The sequence below is a fragment of the Dendrobates tinctorius genome, unplaced genomic scaffold (assembly GCF_039654945.1).
Source record: "Dendrobates tinctorius isolate UK_male_01 unplaced genomic scaffold, ASM3965494v1 ptg000079l, whole genome shotgun sequence".
Taxonomy (NCBI): Eukaryota; Metazoa; Chordata; class Amphibia; order Anura; family Dendrobatidae; genus Dendrobates; species Dendrobates tinctorius.
In genome coordinates this window covers 765,104-779,000 of record NW_027361747.1, presented here as the reverse complement: position 1 = coordinate 779,000, position 13,897 = coordinate 765,104, and the positions used below count along the sequence as shown (strand labels likewise).

At 46.8% G+C, this 13,897-nt stretch overlaps 1 protein-coding gene across 3 annotated transcripts in view; it reads right to left on the bottom strand.

Annotated features, from left to right (window-relative positions):
* Positions 1-12,231, bottom strand: part of SLC30A9 (solute carrier family 30 member 9) — a 191,409-nt gene extending 179,178 nt beyond the window's left edge. The window contains exon 1 of one of the 3 annotated variants that reach the window (XM_073583422.1): positions 12,186-12,231. In XM_073583422.1, coding sequence (XP_073439523.1) covers positions 12,186-12,216 — 31 coding nt within the window. In that variant the 5' untranslated portion in view covers positions 12,217-12,231. Of the gene's footprint in view, positions 1-8,931; positions 9,210-12,185 lie in introns of those variants that run through there. The other 2 variants (XM_073583421.1, XM_073583423.1) reach the window with 2 other exon arrangements.
* Positions 12,232-13,897: the final 1,666 nt, after the last annotated feature.

Here is a 13,897-nt window from a genome sequence, read left to right as displayed (position 1 = left end):
GACACACTGATCCAAAACACTGATGACGGCAGGCAGAATGGGCAAGAGCGGGATTTCTGGCCACCTGATGTCAAAGTCTTCCAGGCAGCATACTGTATGCCCCATAGCCTGAATGAACAAGGCATCATCTAGGAGGCATACCGGTATGACTAGTTACAGCTTTATACCACCTGTATGCCCATATTATTAGCTAAAACACTTAAATGGGGTGACAGCCTTTATTTTGGGTCGAAGAGGTCAGGTTTAGCAATGGGAGAACTCATGCATGTTCGGGTCTGGCGGTTTCAGATAAACATTTAAAAAAGTTTGGTACCAGAACCCAGACCCCATTTAGATGAATGAGGGGCTCCAACATCTGTTTCCCACGCTGTGATCTGGGTGACAGAGCGGGAAACACGGACTTTGATAGGCGGTAAGATCATTACCGCCGTCCGAGTGCTCTGGTTCCCACGTTGTCAGATGACAGCATGTGAGCCAGTAGGAATGACTGGCAGTATAAAGGTTACCACCGGTCACAGGCATCAGCTTATGAGACCACTACTCATCATCTTACACCTGCTTTCGCTACTATCAGCGACAGCTCTCATCATCCCACACCTGCTCTCGCTGATAGAGTAGGCAGGTGTAAGATGATGAGAGTAGTACTCTCAACAGCTGACACCTGTGACCAGGGGTAACCTTTTTACCGCCAGTCACAGCTGATGGCTCGCATGCTGTCATACAACAGAGTAGGAACCAAAACGTTGTGAATGGCAGTAACAAACTTACCGCCGATCAGAGCCGCCGGTGTTTCTCACGCTGTAATGTAGATGTCAGAGTGGGAAACACCCGATGTTTGGGCTGATGAACCAGAACAGTAACACGGACTTCCTGGAGATGCCTGCGTTCGAGGCCCATGCATGGACACTAGATGTTCGCTACAGACCCTGAACTTTAGTTTTCAGGTTCGCCCATCACTAGTCAGGTTCTACCACCACTTTATAAATTGGGAACAGCTCTGTCGGCAGGCCCACACATTACATTGTGCGGATGATTATATTCATATGAGCAGTGACCTCACAATATTCTAACGAGGGTTCCCCATCAGGATTATTCTTATGCATACGCTCTATTAGGGTATAAGGACTGCATACACGGCATCCTGGATTACATGAACATTCATCTGCACCCAAATAATATTCCCTGGAAAATGAGCCAGCAGCTGTGATATTAAAGTCCTCTCACTACAGAGAAGACAGTTGATACCCACTAGATGGAGGAGAAATGTCTGTATAGGATGAAACAAAGGTAATAACCAGGGAACTTCTGGTCAGCTCAAAGGATTACCGTAATTCTTTTTTGTTTCCAGGTAAACAAATCTGAAGGTCACTGCTGAACGACCTGCAGAAGAGAAATATTCCTCCCCCAAAAAATAGGGCACCGGATCACACTGTGTACATTTTAAAAGCCAAAAAAATTGAAGTCGTTCCCTAAATTTGGACTTTGCGGATTTCCTGTTACAAGAGAGCATTTTATTGTGATCGCCAATGACAATCACATTGTGATGTACACACATCCTACCCAAGACCACATAAGTATGCATTACTTTTTTCCATGGATAGCACTCGTACAGTCTATGGGCTTGTTCACATGTCCAATTTTTTCTTCTGACCGAGCGATTTGTGCAAAATCATGGAGACTTGTCTGAGCCTATGGGTCAGTAAAAAAATTTGACTATGTTCAAATGGCAACCTTGTGCGGTCTGGATTTCACTGACAAATAGGAAAAGGTAGAAAACTTTTTAATTCAAGCTCTAAGGCCTGTTTCACACTTCCGTTTTTGACCATCAGTCAAAAATCCGCCGTTTTTGCAAAAAAATGGATCCGCCATTTTTGTTGGCGGATCCGTTTTTTTCCCCCATTGACTTGCATTACCGGCGGATCTTGACGGATGGCCATCCGTTGGATCCATTTTTTTACGGATCCGTCAATTTTTTTGCGTCCGCCGAGATGCCTGGACGGACCATGTAACGTTTTTTTTTACTGCAGGATCCGCATTTTTATAGAGCGCATGCCCGGAGGAATGAAGCCAGGAGGAAATTTAACCGTGAAATCATTTCTGGCGGACTAAGAAAAAAAAAATTCTCTCTCTCGGGCAGCGGTTCTAAAATTCTTCATTCGGTGGATCCGTCAAAAAAACGGATCCGGTGACATCCGTTCACATCAGTTAGGAACGGATCCGCTTTCCGCCTTTTTGGCGGATTTTAACTGACACAAAAAACTGAAGTGTGAAACAGGCCTAATGAAAAATCATCTCATTTTTCTGATATACCGTATATAAAAAAACTGATGTGTGAATGAAGCCCTAACTCCTAGTGTTGAAAGACCCCATACAGATTATATCGGAAATCAAAATTTGTGATCTAAGGGTGAGTGCACGCAGTGCTGATTGAGCTGTGGATTTTTCCATGCGGATTTGCAGGTACAACCGCAGGTAAAGTGACCTGCGGATTTGCCAGCGGTTTTCCCTTGCGGTTTGACACCTGGACAACGGAACAGGACAGACGAGGTGATCCTGACGTCCTCCCGCCCGGCTCCACGCTCATCTCTCCACAGGAAGCGCCGCAGGAAGCTGACGACGAGAAACGGTCCAGCCTGTTCTCGCACGATCAGCAATAACCAGCGGGGGAGCGGGTCGTAGGTAAGTATCAGACATAGCGATATCGCTAGCAATATCGCTCTAACGTCACAAGTTATAGCGATATCACTAAGTGTGACAGTGCTGTATGCCAGCTGAGGCACAACGTCATACATGTACTGTATTGTGTGGGCACAAGAATGATGGGAGCCATCAGGAGTGTGGCGGTGATAGACAGCGAGACTCCTAAACCAACGGGCAGGACCAGAGAAAATTCAGATCCCAGCCATTCCATCACCCCCCCACTCCCCAAAAAAATGCATCAAGTATTGATAACAGTGCACAGAAAGGCAACGATAAAACTGATGTGTTGAAGAGGTTGAATAGAGACCAGCAGGAAACCAAGAAGTGATGGCACAGTATGCTGAATCAGATTTTCATCAGTCTGTGCAGGCCCATAGGCTTGTATTGATTACGCAGATCAAAAATGAACACGGACATGTGAACAGCTCTATGGACAATAATAATGTGCATGTGAAACCCCATTTCAAAAAGGCCAACCCTTCATTTAACTAGGGCCCCAATGACTGTCCAATATAAGTGTATGCAGACATATGATGGTATAGACACAACGTTTATATGTACAGTACATGTAACCATTGCAGATCTGTCACTCATTTCAAAAAATTGTGTTATAGTATAAATCCAACAGAAATGAGCAAAGCCAATCAGCTGGTGCTGCATAAAATGTAGGACTATAAAGCGAAGGCCAGGCCGCTGTGCACATTGCGTGCAGCTCTAGAGCCATGACCCACAATCATCTGACCAGTACTAATTCCGAAAGCAGCAACTTCACTGCAATCACATGGAGTACAGCAGCCGAACAATGGGGCCTCAGAAGAGCACTAAATTACAACATCCTTGGTAAATGAGCAACTCATGCTGAGTAATGCTGCCTCCAATAATAAGAGTTCTTTACATACAAGGGGTCTACAAATCAAACAATGGAATATTTTTCCATCCTCATTTCTCTCTACATTTACAAGGACATTGTGCGTCGACCAACAATTCAGAACATCTAATAACTTTGAGATATTAATAAAGCCAGACTAAAGCCCCCATGCACAAATGAACGATGGCTGAATCAAGATAAAGAAAATCGGATGACACCCTAAAGCCCCAGTCAGGTGATGGTGGCATGGGAGCCCCCAACAGATGAGGACATCATGGGTGATGAGGGTCGGGCAGTTTGAATTGTGTTCCAAAGCACAAATTATTCAGTCCACAAATTCCATATATATACGTTGGCACTAATGGATCAAATGTCTTTGGTGCACGGAGTGAAAGGCAAGGTTGGTTTCCCAGGCAGACCACAGAATAATAGATGTAGTCTAGCACTAGAGATGAACGAATATGTTCAGAAACTATCACCGAATCTGATTTTGCCATATTGATACCCTATACATGCGGAATTCATATTTGACGATGGTTTCCAAACATATTCGCTCATTTCTACTTCCATTGACTCCAATGGTGTTCAGTTGTGTTCGGCGAATATTGCAAATAGAACATTTGCTGGAGATTTTAATCCGAACCGAATATTGAAAGATTTGCTCAACTCTATCCAGCACTCAAGAAAATGTTATAAAACCATTCTTCATATAAATAGTCCACAAAAAGCGCAATACAAAAAAGGGCTAATGTGACGACAGCATTTCTTCTTAATTAAATTCATTAGGGCCCAGAATCAAACTGTTGTCTGAAGTACGGACTCTTCTTTATGATGAATAATTACCTCTAATATCAGCTCCTACAGTTTATTGTATGCTATCGTTGCAAAACAGTAATGCAGGGTAACTGAACAATGATGTTTGTTGATCTGTTGGTTACTCATTGTATCGGGCCATGAAGTTTGTTGATTTGCAAACACTATAAATAAACAATACGAGTTAACCTCATTCACATCTTCCTCTTGACCTCTGGGTGCTGGCTTGAAGGCCAATTGTGAACTATATAACGAGACTTTTTCCTCATCCTAGAGACTCTACAGGATGTCAACGTAGGGGACCATGGCCCCCAGATGGAAGAAAAGAGGACTGCTTCATTGACCATCCCTAAAAACTCAGACACATCTTAATGAATCCAGGTTGGGACAATCGGGTCATCCTGGCTACATACCTCCCTGCTCTCGGTTAGCTTCCTTAGCTTTTCGTTACCTCCTCTCTGTGAGGGCCCACCATAAGAGGGGAGTCACTGGTGGGGGTAGTAAGCCCTGGAAGCAGCTATAATCCCAGCAAGTCAGCGGAAGGGGGAGACTCTGCAATTTGCACCATCTTGGGTGTTTGCTGGGACTGTTCTGTATGCTATGTGTCTTGATGGGTCATTAAATTATTGCCACACTGTTTCACCCTCACCCTGTGCTGTCTGAGTAGTGTCCTCCCACTGGAAGAGAGAGTGGGTGTTCAGTGGAATGAGCCCTAGTCCATGCAGCCTTTTAGAGACAGCCGTAACAGCGGACATGAGCACCAACTTAGGCTAGTTTCACACTAGCGTTTAAACGACGTGCGCACGGCGCCGCTAAGCCACGCCCCCTGCCGGCTCCCTGCCCGCCCCTTCCTGTTATCGCCTCCTCCGAGCGCAGAGGGCTGCATGCGTTATGCGCACCCTATCTTTAGCATAGGGTGCGCAGGCCGTGCGCAACTATGAATATAGCGTGCGCTGCGCATTTTTGGAGGTGCGCCGTGCGCGTCGAACGCAGCATGTTGCATTTTGGCGCGCACGGCACACCTCCAAAAATGCGCAGCGCACGCTATATTCATAGTTGCGCACGGCCTGCGCACCCTATGCTAAAGGTAGGGTGCGCATAACGCATGCTGCCCTCTGCGCTCGGAGGAGACGATAACAGGAAGGGGCGGGCAGGGAGCCGGCAGGGGGCGTGGCTTAGCGGCGCCGTGCGCGCGTCGTTTAAACGCTAGTGTGAAACTAGCCTTACTCTGTGTCTCTACAGGTAATACCTAAGAAAAACCATCACATTTCAAAGAGATAGCCCACCCTTGAAACACACCGTATCGTCTCGGATTTTTCCCCTTTTTTGTCATGTGCTTTATTGTGAACTAATTAAAGAAGATTGTTTTTATAAGATTTGCGTGAATGCTGAACTACACCTTTGTTATCCACCTTATATTTTAACGCCTCACCCTTTTTGTTCTGCGCTAGTTGTCTAGCCACAGCTTTCACCCTAACTACCCTTTGAAACACATGGATGTTTGGCTGAGCTAAGTGTTCACATATACATGGAAATCTGGAAAGATAGACAGAAGAACGATCGTACAAATATTTGACAAGTATGAAAATATACATGAGAACTAATACACTGTAAAATTATCGACATAGGCAGACATCACTTTTTTTTTTCTGGCCTAGTAAATGAGCCGAACAGCACGTAGTGGCCACTGATGAGTACAGAAGCTCTGATCTTATTTAACTGAATAAATATATTGCTGTAAAAAAAAATCTCCTTTAAAGAACCTGAGATTACACCACACAAATTGCACAAAGCTGCGGTCTTTCGATACCACTCCGAAAAGGGAAATTCGTCCCCATCCCTCTGGGCCAGAAGGTGACTGCGAGGATCAGGGATCAGTGGCCTCCTGTTGTGATTGGGTCACCGAGGAGGATAGCAGGACCAGGCTAAGCCACAGAAACCAGAGAGGTTGGTAACTAAGCGGATTGCAGATCCCTGATCCTATCCACACAACTAGCAGTAGCCGTGGAGCGTGCCTATGATGATCCTAGACGCCTCGGCACACCCGGAGAACTAACTAAGCCTAAAGTTATCCCCTGTCCCAAATCTACTGATAAGTACAGGCTCTACACTTGCTTTTAGATAAAAGTCTGAGAAGTGATACTTCAGAATCCGATATCATTTGCTACATTCCATTAAGCCAAATCTGATACATCTTACCGATACATTGTAGCGAATGTTCAGGACAGGGGGGAGTTTTGTGCACTGATGTATTCAGCTCAGAGATAAAACTACTACAGACCTCATGAATAAAAACTGTTCCGTGTCAGCGCTGGCCATAGCAATCACGGGGCAGGTGCTGGTCCTTCTTGCGAAGATTCCCCAGGTGTGTATGTTTTACAGGCAATACTCTGCAGGAAAAATTAGCCTCCCCAGAAGCTACAGGTGGCGCTAAAGAGACCTTTTTTTCCCTTTCACCAGCATAATGCAGGTGAATGATGTCGCATTACGTCATGCAAGGTACCAGAACTGTGCAAGTGGCAAAAAGCGGGAACCACTTGGATATTTTCTGGTTGGGTGATAATGAGATTCCAGTCACCTGCATTATGCTGTGATGTAGTGAACCCTGGCCACACGACCTGTGTTGTAGCCAAATTCGTGTGTAGATACAACTTTAGGCCGATCAATGGTTTCTGTATAGGGCTTTATTTTACTAGTAATAACAGCCGACCAAAGGAGGTCCTGGCACTGGACCCCCATGAGCACCTCATTCTTGGAGTATTCACAGCATTATATATATAAAATAAACATATCAAACTTAACCGCCCCCAAAAAATTTACAATACCCTCCACCACCCCCAGCCTATTATCCACATCTGTGACACAAATGGTCATTCATCTAGCTGAGCAGATCCTCAGGTCAGATGCTTATAATCAGACATTGGATCTATTCTTGTCCCATGCTGGATTCTGGGTTTAAGACTGGATTACCTCTTCGATGACCGTCCACTGTCTTTTGACAGCAGCTGATGCAAATCAGGAGTCAGATTTCCTCTGACATCACTGCTTCAATGCTACTTTAATATAGCAGATGTAGGTTAGCGGCATGGTGGTCAGCAGGTTCATGAAGGATGAGACAGAAGCAATTGTTGTCACTTCTGTCTTGTATTTTGGAGATTATATAGCACTCGGTTAGTGCTCCATAGACAACAGGCAGAGGGAATGCTGTTCTTTTACTGGAGCCAGCAATCACCTGATCACTGGATGCCCTGTGGTATGGAAGATCTGCTTCCAAACAACGACGACGTAGTGCCGGGAGTACGAATGAGAAGAGGTGTGCAATTTCAAGCAGATAAGCAGTGGCTGACAGGCCTCCTATCCAGCAGCCATGGACTACTGATGTGGCTGGTAGACAAGTGTCCTACATCTGATTCGCTCAATATCAGACTGGTGCGAGTCCAACATCTGGCACCTTTACAATCACCTGATATCAGCTCCTTACACATCCCATACGTACACAATGTATGGAGCCAGAACAGCCCAGCTCTGTACACTGTAGTGACCTGGTCGGGTACTGCAGCTCAGGTGTATGGCCATCACACTGCACCGAACTGTGCTGACTCCATACATTGTGCGCATCCGGCCACTGGAGCGGAATACAGCGCATCGCTCATTAACATCAGAAAACGGGGATCCAATACCACACAACCGCTGAATGGATTGAGGCTCTGCCCAAAGTATAAACCATCACAGTCCAGGACAAGCCAATTAAATGTACAATGGGATTAAAATTAGGGGGGTGAGGCGATCCTTGTATATATTTGTATGTAGTCTGTGTACTGTATATAGGTGCTGCTGATTTCTCCTGGTAGAAGCAAAGGTCAAAGCTTCATAAGAAGCACCAAGCTGATAAGAAAAGTGCAAGCAGGTGTGTCATGGCTGCAGCCGTGGTCAGTATGTGCCTAGGTCAGGACATCAATAGGGACAGTCAGGAACAAGTTAAACGGTTTGTACCAAGTTATTCGCTATTGATAGCACAAGAGATAAATTTGATCATGGTGGTCCGCAATCCCAAGAACAAGGCTTTGAAGAGCCCCCATCTAAATAGAGCTGAGGAACTCTGATCCATTCATTCTCATTGTACAAACTCCCATAGAAGTGGATGGAGAAAACCAAGCACTGACAATTGCCCCTCCATCCCTGGGGGCACAAGAGGGGTCTGCATCTAAGAGATGGGACCTCGCGCATCAGACGGTTATGGCGAGTCCGCACATACAGCAGATGTGACTGTGTCAATGCTTTTATACTATTTGGTCTATATGACCCCGTCATGATCTAGGGGCGCCCGGCCCGTACCCCAGGATTCTAGGGGCAGTGGTGGTCTCTATGTGGAGGGGACAGCACATATAATGATGGCCCCCATTGTGTCAGTGCACGTCTATGGGGCTACAACCTGCTGGACATGTACGTGTATATATAGGTGTACACCCCATATCTCTCAGTATTGGGGTCAGCAGGGCAGTCATGTGCTGTGTGGGGTCTCCATGTCTGGCCTCCCCTCACATACTCACCATGACAGGCCCGGCCGCAGCTCGGCGGCACCGCATGAACTCGAAGGTAAAGCCTGCAGAGTGAGGACCAGCCCCGGCTCCGGGCAGACGCCCCCGCCATTGTGCAGTCCTGCTCCTTTCCGGCAGCAGACTCGGCTCATTCAGCTGTGTACCTGTTACTGATCCTGTCACTAGAGCACGGCAGGGAAGAAATGGTGTTTGTCCCTGCTCACGTGGCCATTTTGGTGTCGACCACACCGTTGCTTTCTATGTTAACAGTCTATAACAAAATGGCGGCAAAGACAAGTGAGAAACTGTGCTCCTACAAGTCCAAGGGTTTGTATACATGTGACATAGAAAAAGAGCGACACTGCGTACTGGCGCCATCTAGCGGTGATACTCGGAGCTGCAGCTATTCTACTACAGCACAGCTTTATTTATATCAGACCGGACAATACAAACGGACACTAGAGGGCGCTCAGCGCGGTGCATCTGATATCATAGGGGGCAGAATAAGGCTGTGTGCACACGCTGCGGATTAGGTGCGGATTCATCCGCGCGGATTTTCTAAAATCCGCAGGTCAAAATACCTGCAGTTTTACCTGCGGATTGCTCTGCGGTTTTGCCCTGCGGTTTTTCATCTCCTCAGTGGAGGAGATGGCAAACCGCAGGTGAATCCGCAGAAAGAATTGACATGTCAATTCTTTCTGCGGATTGGAAACCGCAGATAATCCGCGCGGAAAATTCCGCACCATCTGCATTGCGTTTTTTGATTCCCATAGGGAATCATGGTACTGTACACCGCAGCCAAAACTGCTGCGGGTCCGCAGCGTCCAGAACCGCAGCAAAATCCGCAGCGTATGCACACAGCCTAAGGCTATGTGCACACATTGCGGATTCCGCTGCGGTTTTTTCCGCGCGGAAACGCAGGTAAGGCTGGTTTCACACTTGCTTTTTTTTGCAGCGCGTTTTTCCCGCAAAAAAACGCATTGAAAAAACGCATACAAAAGCATACAACTGCTGCGTTTTTTCAAGCATTTTTATGAGCATGCATGAAAAAAACGCAGCGTTTTTATGCGTTTTTACCGCGTTTGCGTTTTTCCAAACATTAGGTGGCCCCTCACACTAACCCAAACCATGACTTTACTAACCCTAACCCTGACCCTAACCCTAACCCTAACCCTTAACCAAACCATACCCTGATCCTAACCCTAACCCTGACCCTAACCCTTAACCAAACCATACCCTGATCCTAACCCTAACCTTGACCCTAACCCTAACCCTTAACCAAACCATACCCTGATCCTAACCCTAACCCTGACCCTGACCCTAACCCTAACCCTAACCAAACCATACCCTGATCCTAACCCTGACCCTAACCCTGACCCTAACCCTAACCCTTAACCAAACCATACCCTGATCCTAACCCTAACCTTGACCCTGACCCTAACCCTAACCCTTAACCAAACCATACCCTAACCCTAACCCTGACCCTAACCCTTAACCAAACCATACCCTGATCCTAACCCTGACCCTGACCCTAACCCTTAACCAAACCATACCCTGATCCTAACCCTAACCCTGACCCTGACCCTAACCCTAACCCTAAACCCCCTTAACTAACCCTAACTCTAACCCAAACCCCTAAATTCCATTGTCTAAACTAATGGTAAAAAAAAAAAACGCATGTGCAAAAAAACGCATACATAAGCATGCCAATGCGCACATATGCTCACCATAAACTTATAATGGGTGTCTTGCTGTAAAAAAACCGCATTGCGCGCATGCGTTTTTTTGAGGCAAGTCGGACGCCCAAAAAATGCATACCGCAAAAAAACGCATGCGCGGAAAAACGCGTACAAACGCATGTGTATGCGCACATAAGCGCATCCCATGCAAAGTATAGGGAAAAAAACGCATGCGCTATTTAGAGCTAAAATACCGCGAAAAAAAACGCAAATGTGAAACCAGCCTAAAACCGCAGGTAAAGTGACCTGCGGTTTTCCTGCGTTTTGGTCTGCGGTTTTGCCCTGCGGTTTCACACCTCTACTATGGTAGAGGTATGAAACCGCTGCGGAAACCGCCCAAACAATTGACATGCTGCGGTTTGTAAACCGCACAAAACCGCGCGGAAAAAACCGCACCGTCAGCACAGCGTTTTTGAAACCCCATAGGGTTTCATTGTACTGTACTTGGTCAGCGGAACTGCTGCGTTTCCGCAGCGGCAAAAACGCTGCGGAAACGCAGCAGAATCCGCAACGTGTGCACACAGCCTTAGCCCTCATTCAGACCCGGCCAAGTTTCATCAGTGTTTGATCCGTGCTTCTATTTTTTTTATTTTTTTTTCAATTAGTGATTTTCTCAAATGAAAAAAATTTTTTTTCAAAGCTCCTCCTGCCTATTCCAATTAAAAATGGTGAACACACAGCGCACAGGCTTGTACGACTGGTGTCAGTGCTGACCATGATGCACAGCCCGGCCCTGCAATGCACATGTAAAGGTGCCACAAGCAGTAGCCATGAAAGTGGGACACATGATGCGGCACCCCAATCCACAGCCTTTACCATTATTTTCTCCCCTGGCAGGAAGAGTTGTCAGAGGGGCGCTGGCAATGAGGGAAATTTGCGGTAGTCAGTGGTGTAACTTGAAGCTCATGGGCTCCAAATGCAAAAGCTCCAACGGAGCCCACAGTTATTGTAAGTGTTTAGTAGGACTGATCTTTGCACATAGACAAACAGACTTTTTGAGCCCCTTAAGGCCCTTTTACATTTAGCGATGCACCAGCGATATGACCCGGTCAGGATCGCTGGTGCATCGCTAAATGATCGCTAGTGAGCTTTCATACAGAAAGATCTCACAGCGATGCAGCAGCGACGCAGCGCACGATACTCACCTTTCACACACAGCGATCCTGGCGTCCTCCCGCCCGCCTCCACGCGTCAGAGCCGGACATTCTTGCGCGATCAGCGATGGACAGCGGGGGAGCCGGTCGGAGGTAAGTATCACACATAGCGATATCGCTATAACGTCACAAGATCGGTGACGTTATAGCGATATCGCTATGTGTAAAACCCCCTTTAGGCTTCAGGGCCCTGGTGCAATCACAACCCTGGCACCTATTGTTGTTATGCCCCAGGGCGTCGCCCCACATCTGGGAATGTCCGCTGTATCTGGGAGTGGGATATTTGGGACTAGAGATGAGAGGATCGATTTACGGGTCTCTGGTCCAGTCTCAAGGTAAGTGGGGGCTGGGCGTGAAGTCGCAAATCTCTTACCTTCCCGGGTCCCCGCACGGCTTTTGATCATCTGTGCGTCCTGCTCATCTCTGGTTGGGACCTGTGGATTATTTTTTGTTCATTCACAGTGGGAGCCACCAGAATTTTCTCATCTTTACGTAGCTTCACTATGCGACTTCTGCCTTTTTTGTACCTGTAAGGCCGTGTTCACACGTTGCAGGAATACTGTGTTTTTTTTGTTTTCTGAACGTGTCCCCACCAACTACACAGTACCAATCTTCTCTGATTATTGCTGCATTTTTTTTAGGCCTTTTCACTCGTATTTGATGCATTTTTGGTGTAGATGTAAAGCAACATTTTCAAAGACTATGGTGCATGGCGCATATGGACTCTGTGTCCGCGCGTCTGAATGAGGCCTAAGGCGTATAATCTGTCCTTGTACACCACAAAGAACACATGGACCCGTTACAGCAGATGTATCTATGCCCATGATCGATTTTCCACATGGACCAATGGTCTGCATGGAAAAAAACAGACCAGAATAAAGCATGTAAGGGCGGCTGCAGCATGCATCTGCAATGTAGGCGAGCACATGGAGCTAGCCTTGTCCATAATTTGCTGAAGCGACTGAACTGTTTTTCAACAACATCTGAACTCAGCCTTAGGCCAGAGTCACACTTGCCGTATGAAAAATCGGTCCGATTTTCTCGGCTGAAAATCGCAGGAGTGTTCTCCATATAGGGACCCATATGTAATCCGTTTGCAATGCGATTTCCTTGCATCTAGTATCCAAATGCAATGTGATTTTAACATGAGTTTGTACATATAGCAGTTCTCTGTCATGGACACGTTTTAAAATGAAATATTCTTCAAAACACACACGTGTGTATATATATATATACTGCTAAAAAAAATAAAGGGAACATTTAAACAACAGAATATAACTCCAAGTAAATCAAACTTCTGTGAAATCAAACTGTCCACATAGGAAGCAACACTGATTGACAATCAATCTCACATGCTGTTGTGCAAATGGAATAGACAACGGGTGGAAATTATTGGCAATTATCAAGACACCCTCAATAAAGGAGTGGTTCTGCAGGTGGGGACCACATCTCAGTACCAGTGTAAGGAGGAGCACTGCCAGAGCCCTGCAAAATGACCTCCAGCAGGCCACAAATGTGCATGTGTCTGCACAAACGGTTAGAAACCGACTCCTTGAGGATGGTCTGAGGGCCCAACGTCCACAGATTGAGGTTGTGCTCACAGCTCAACACCATGCAGGACGCTTGGCATTTGCCACAGAATACCAGGATTCGTAAATTCGCCACTGGTGCCCTGTGCTCTTCACAGATGAAAGCAGGTTCACGCTGAGCACATATGACAGACGTCACAGAGTCTGGAGACGCCGTAGAGCGCGATCTGCTGCCTGCAACATCCTTCAGCATATCTGGTTTGGCAGTGGGTCAGTAATGGTGTGGGGTGGCATTTCATTGGAGGGCTGCACAGCCCTCCATGTGCTCGCCAGTGGAAGCCTGACTGCCATTAGGTACCGAGATGAGATCCTCAGACTCCTTGTGAGACGATATGCCGGTGCGGTTGGCCCTGGGTTCCTCCTAATGCAGGACAATGCCAGACCTCTTGTGGCTGGAGTGTGTCAGCAGTTCCTGCAAGATGAAGGCATTGAAGCTATGGACTGGCCCGCCCGTTCCATCCACCAATGTCACGTTGCACCACAGACTGTCCAGGAG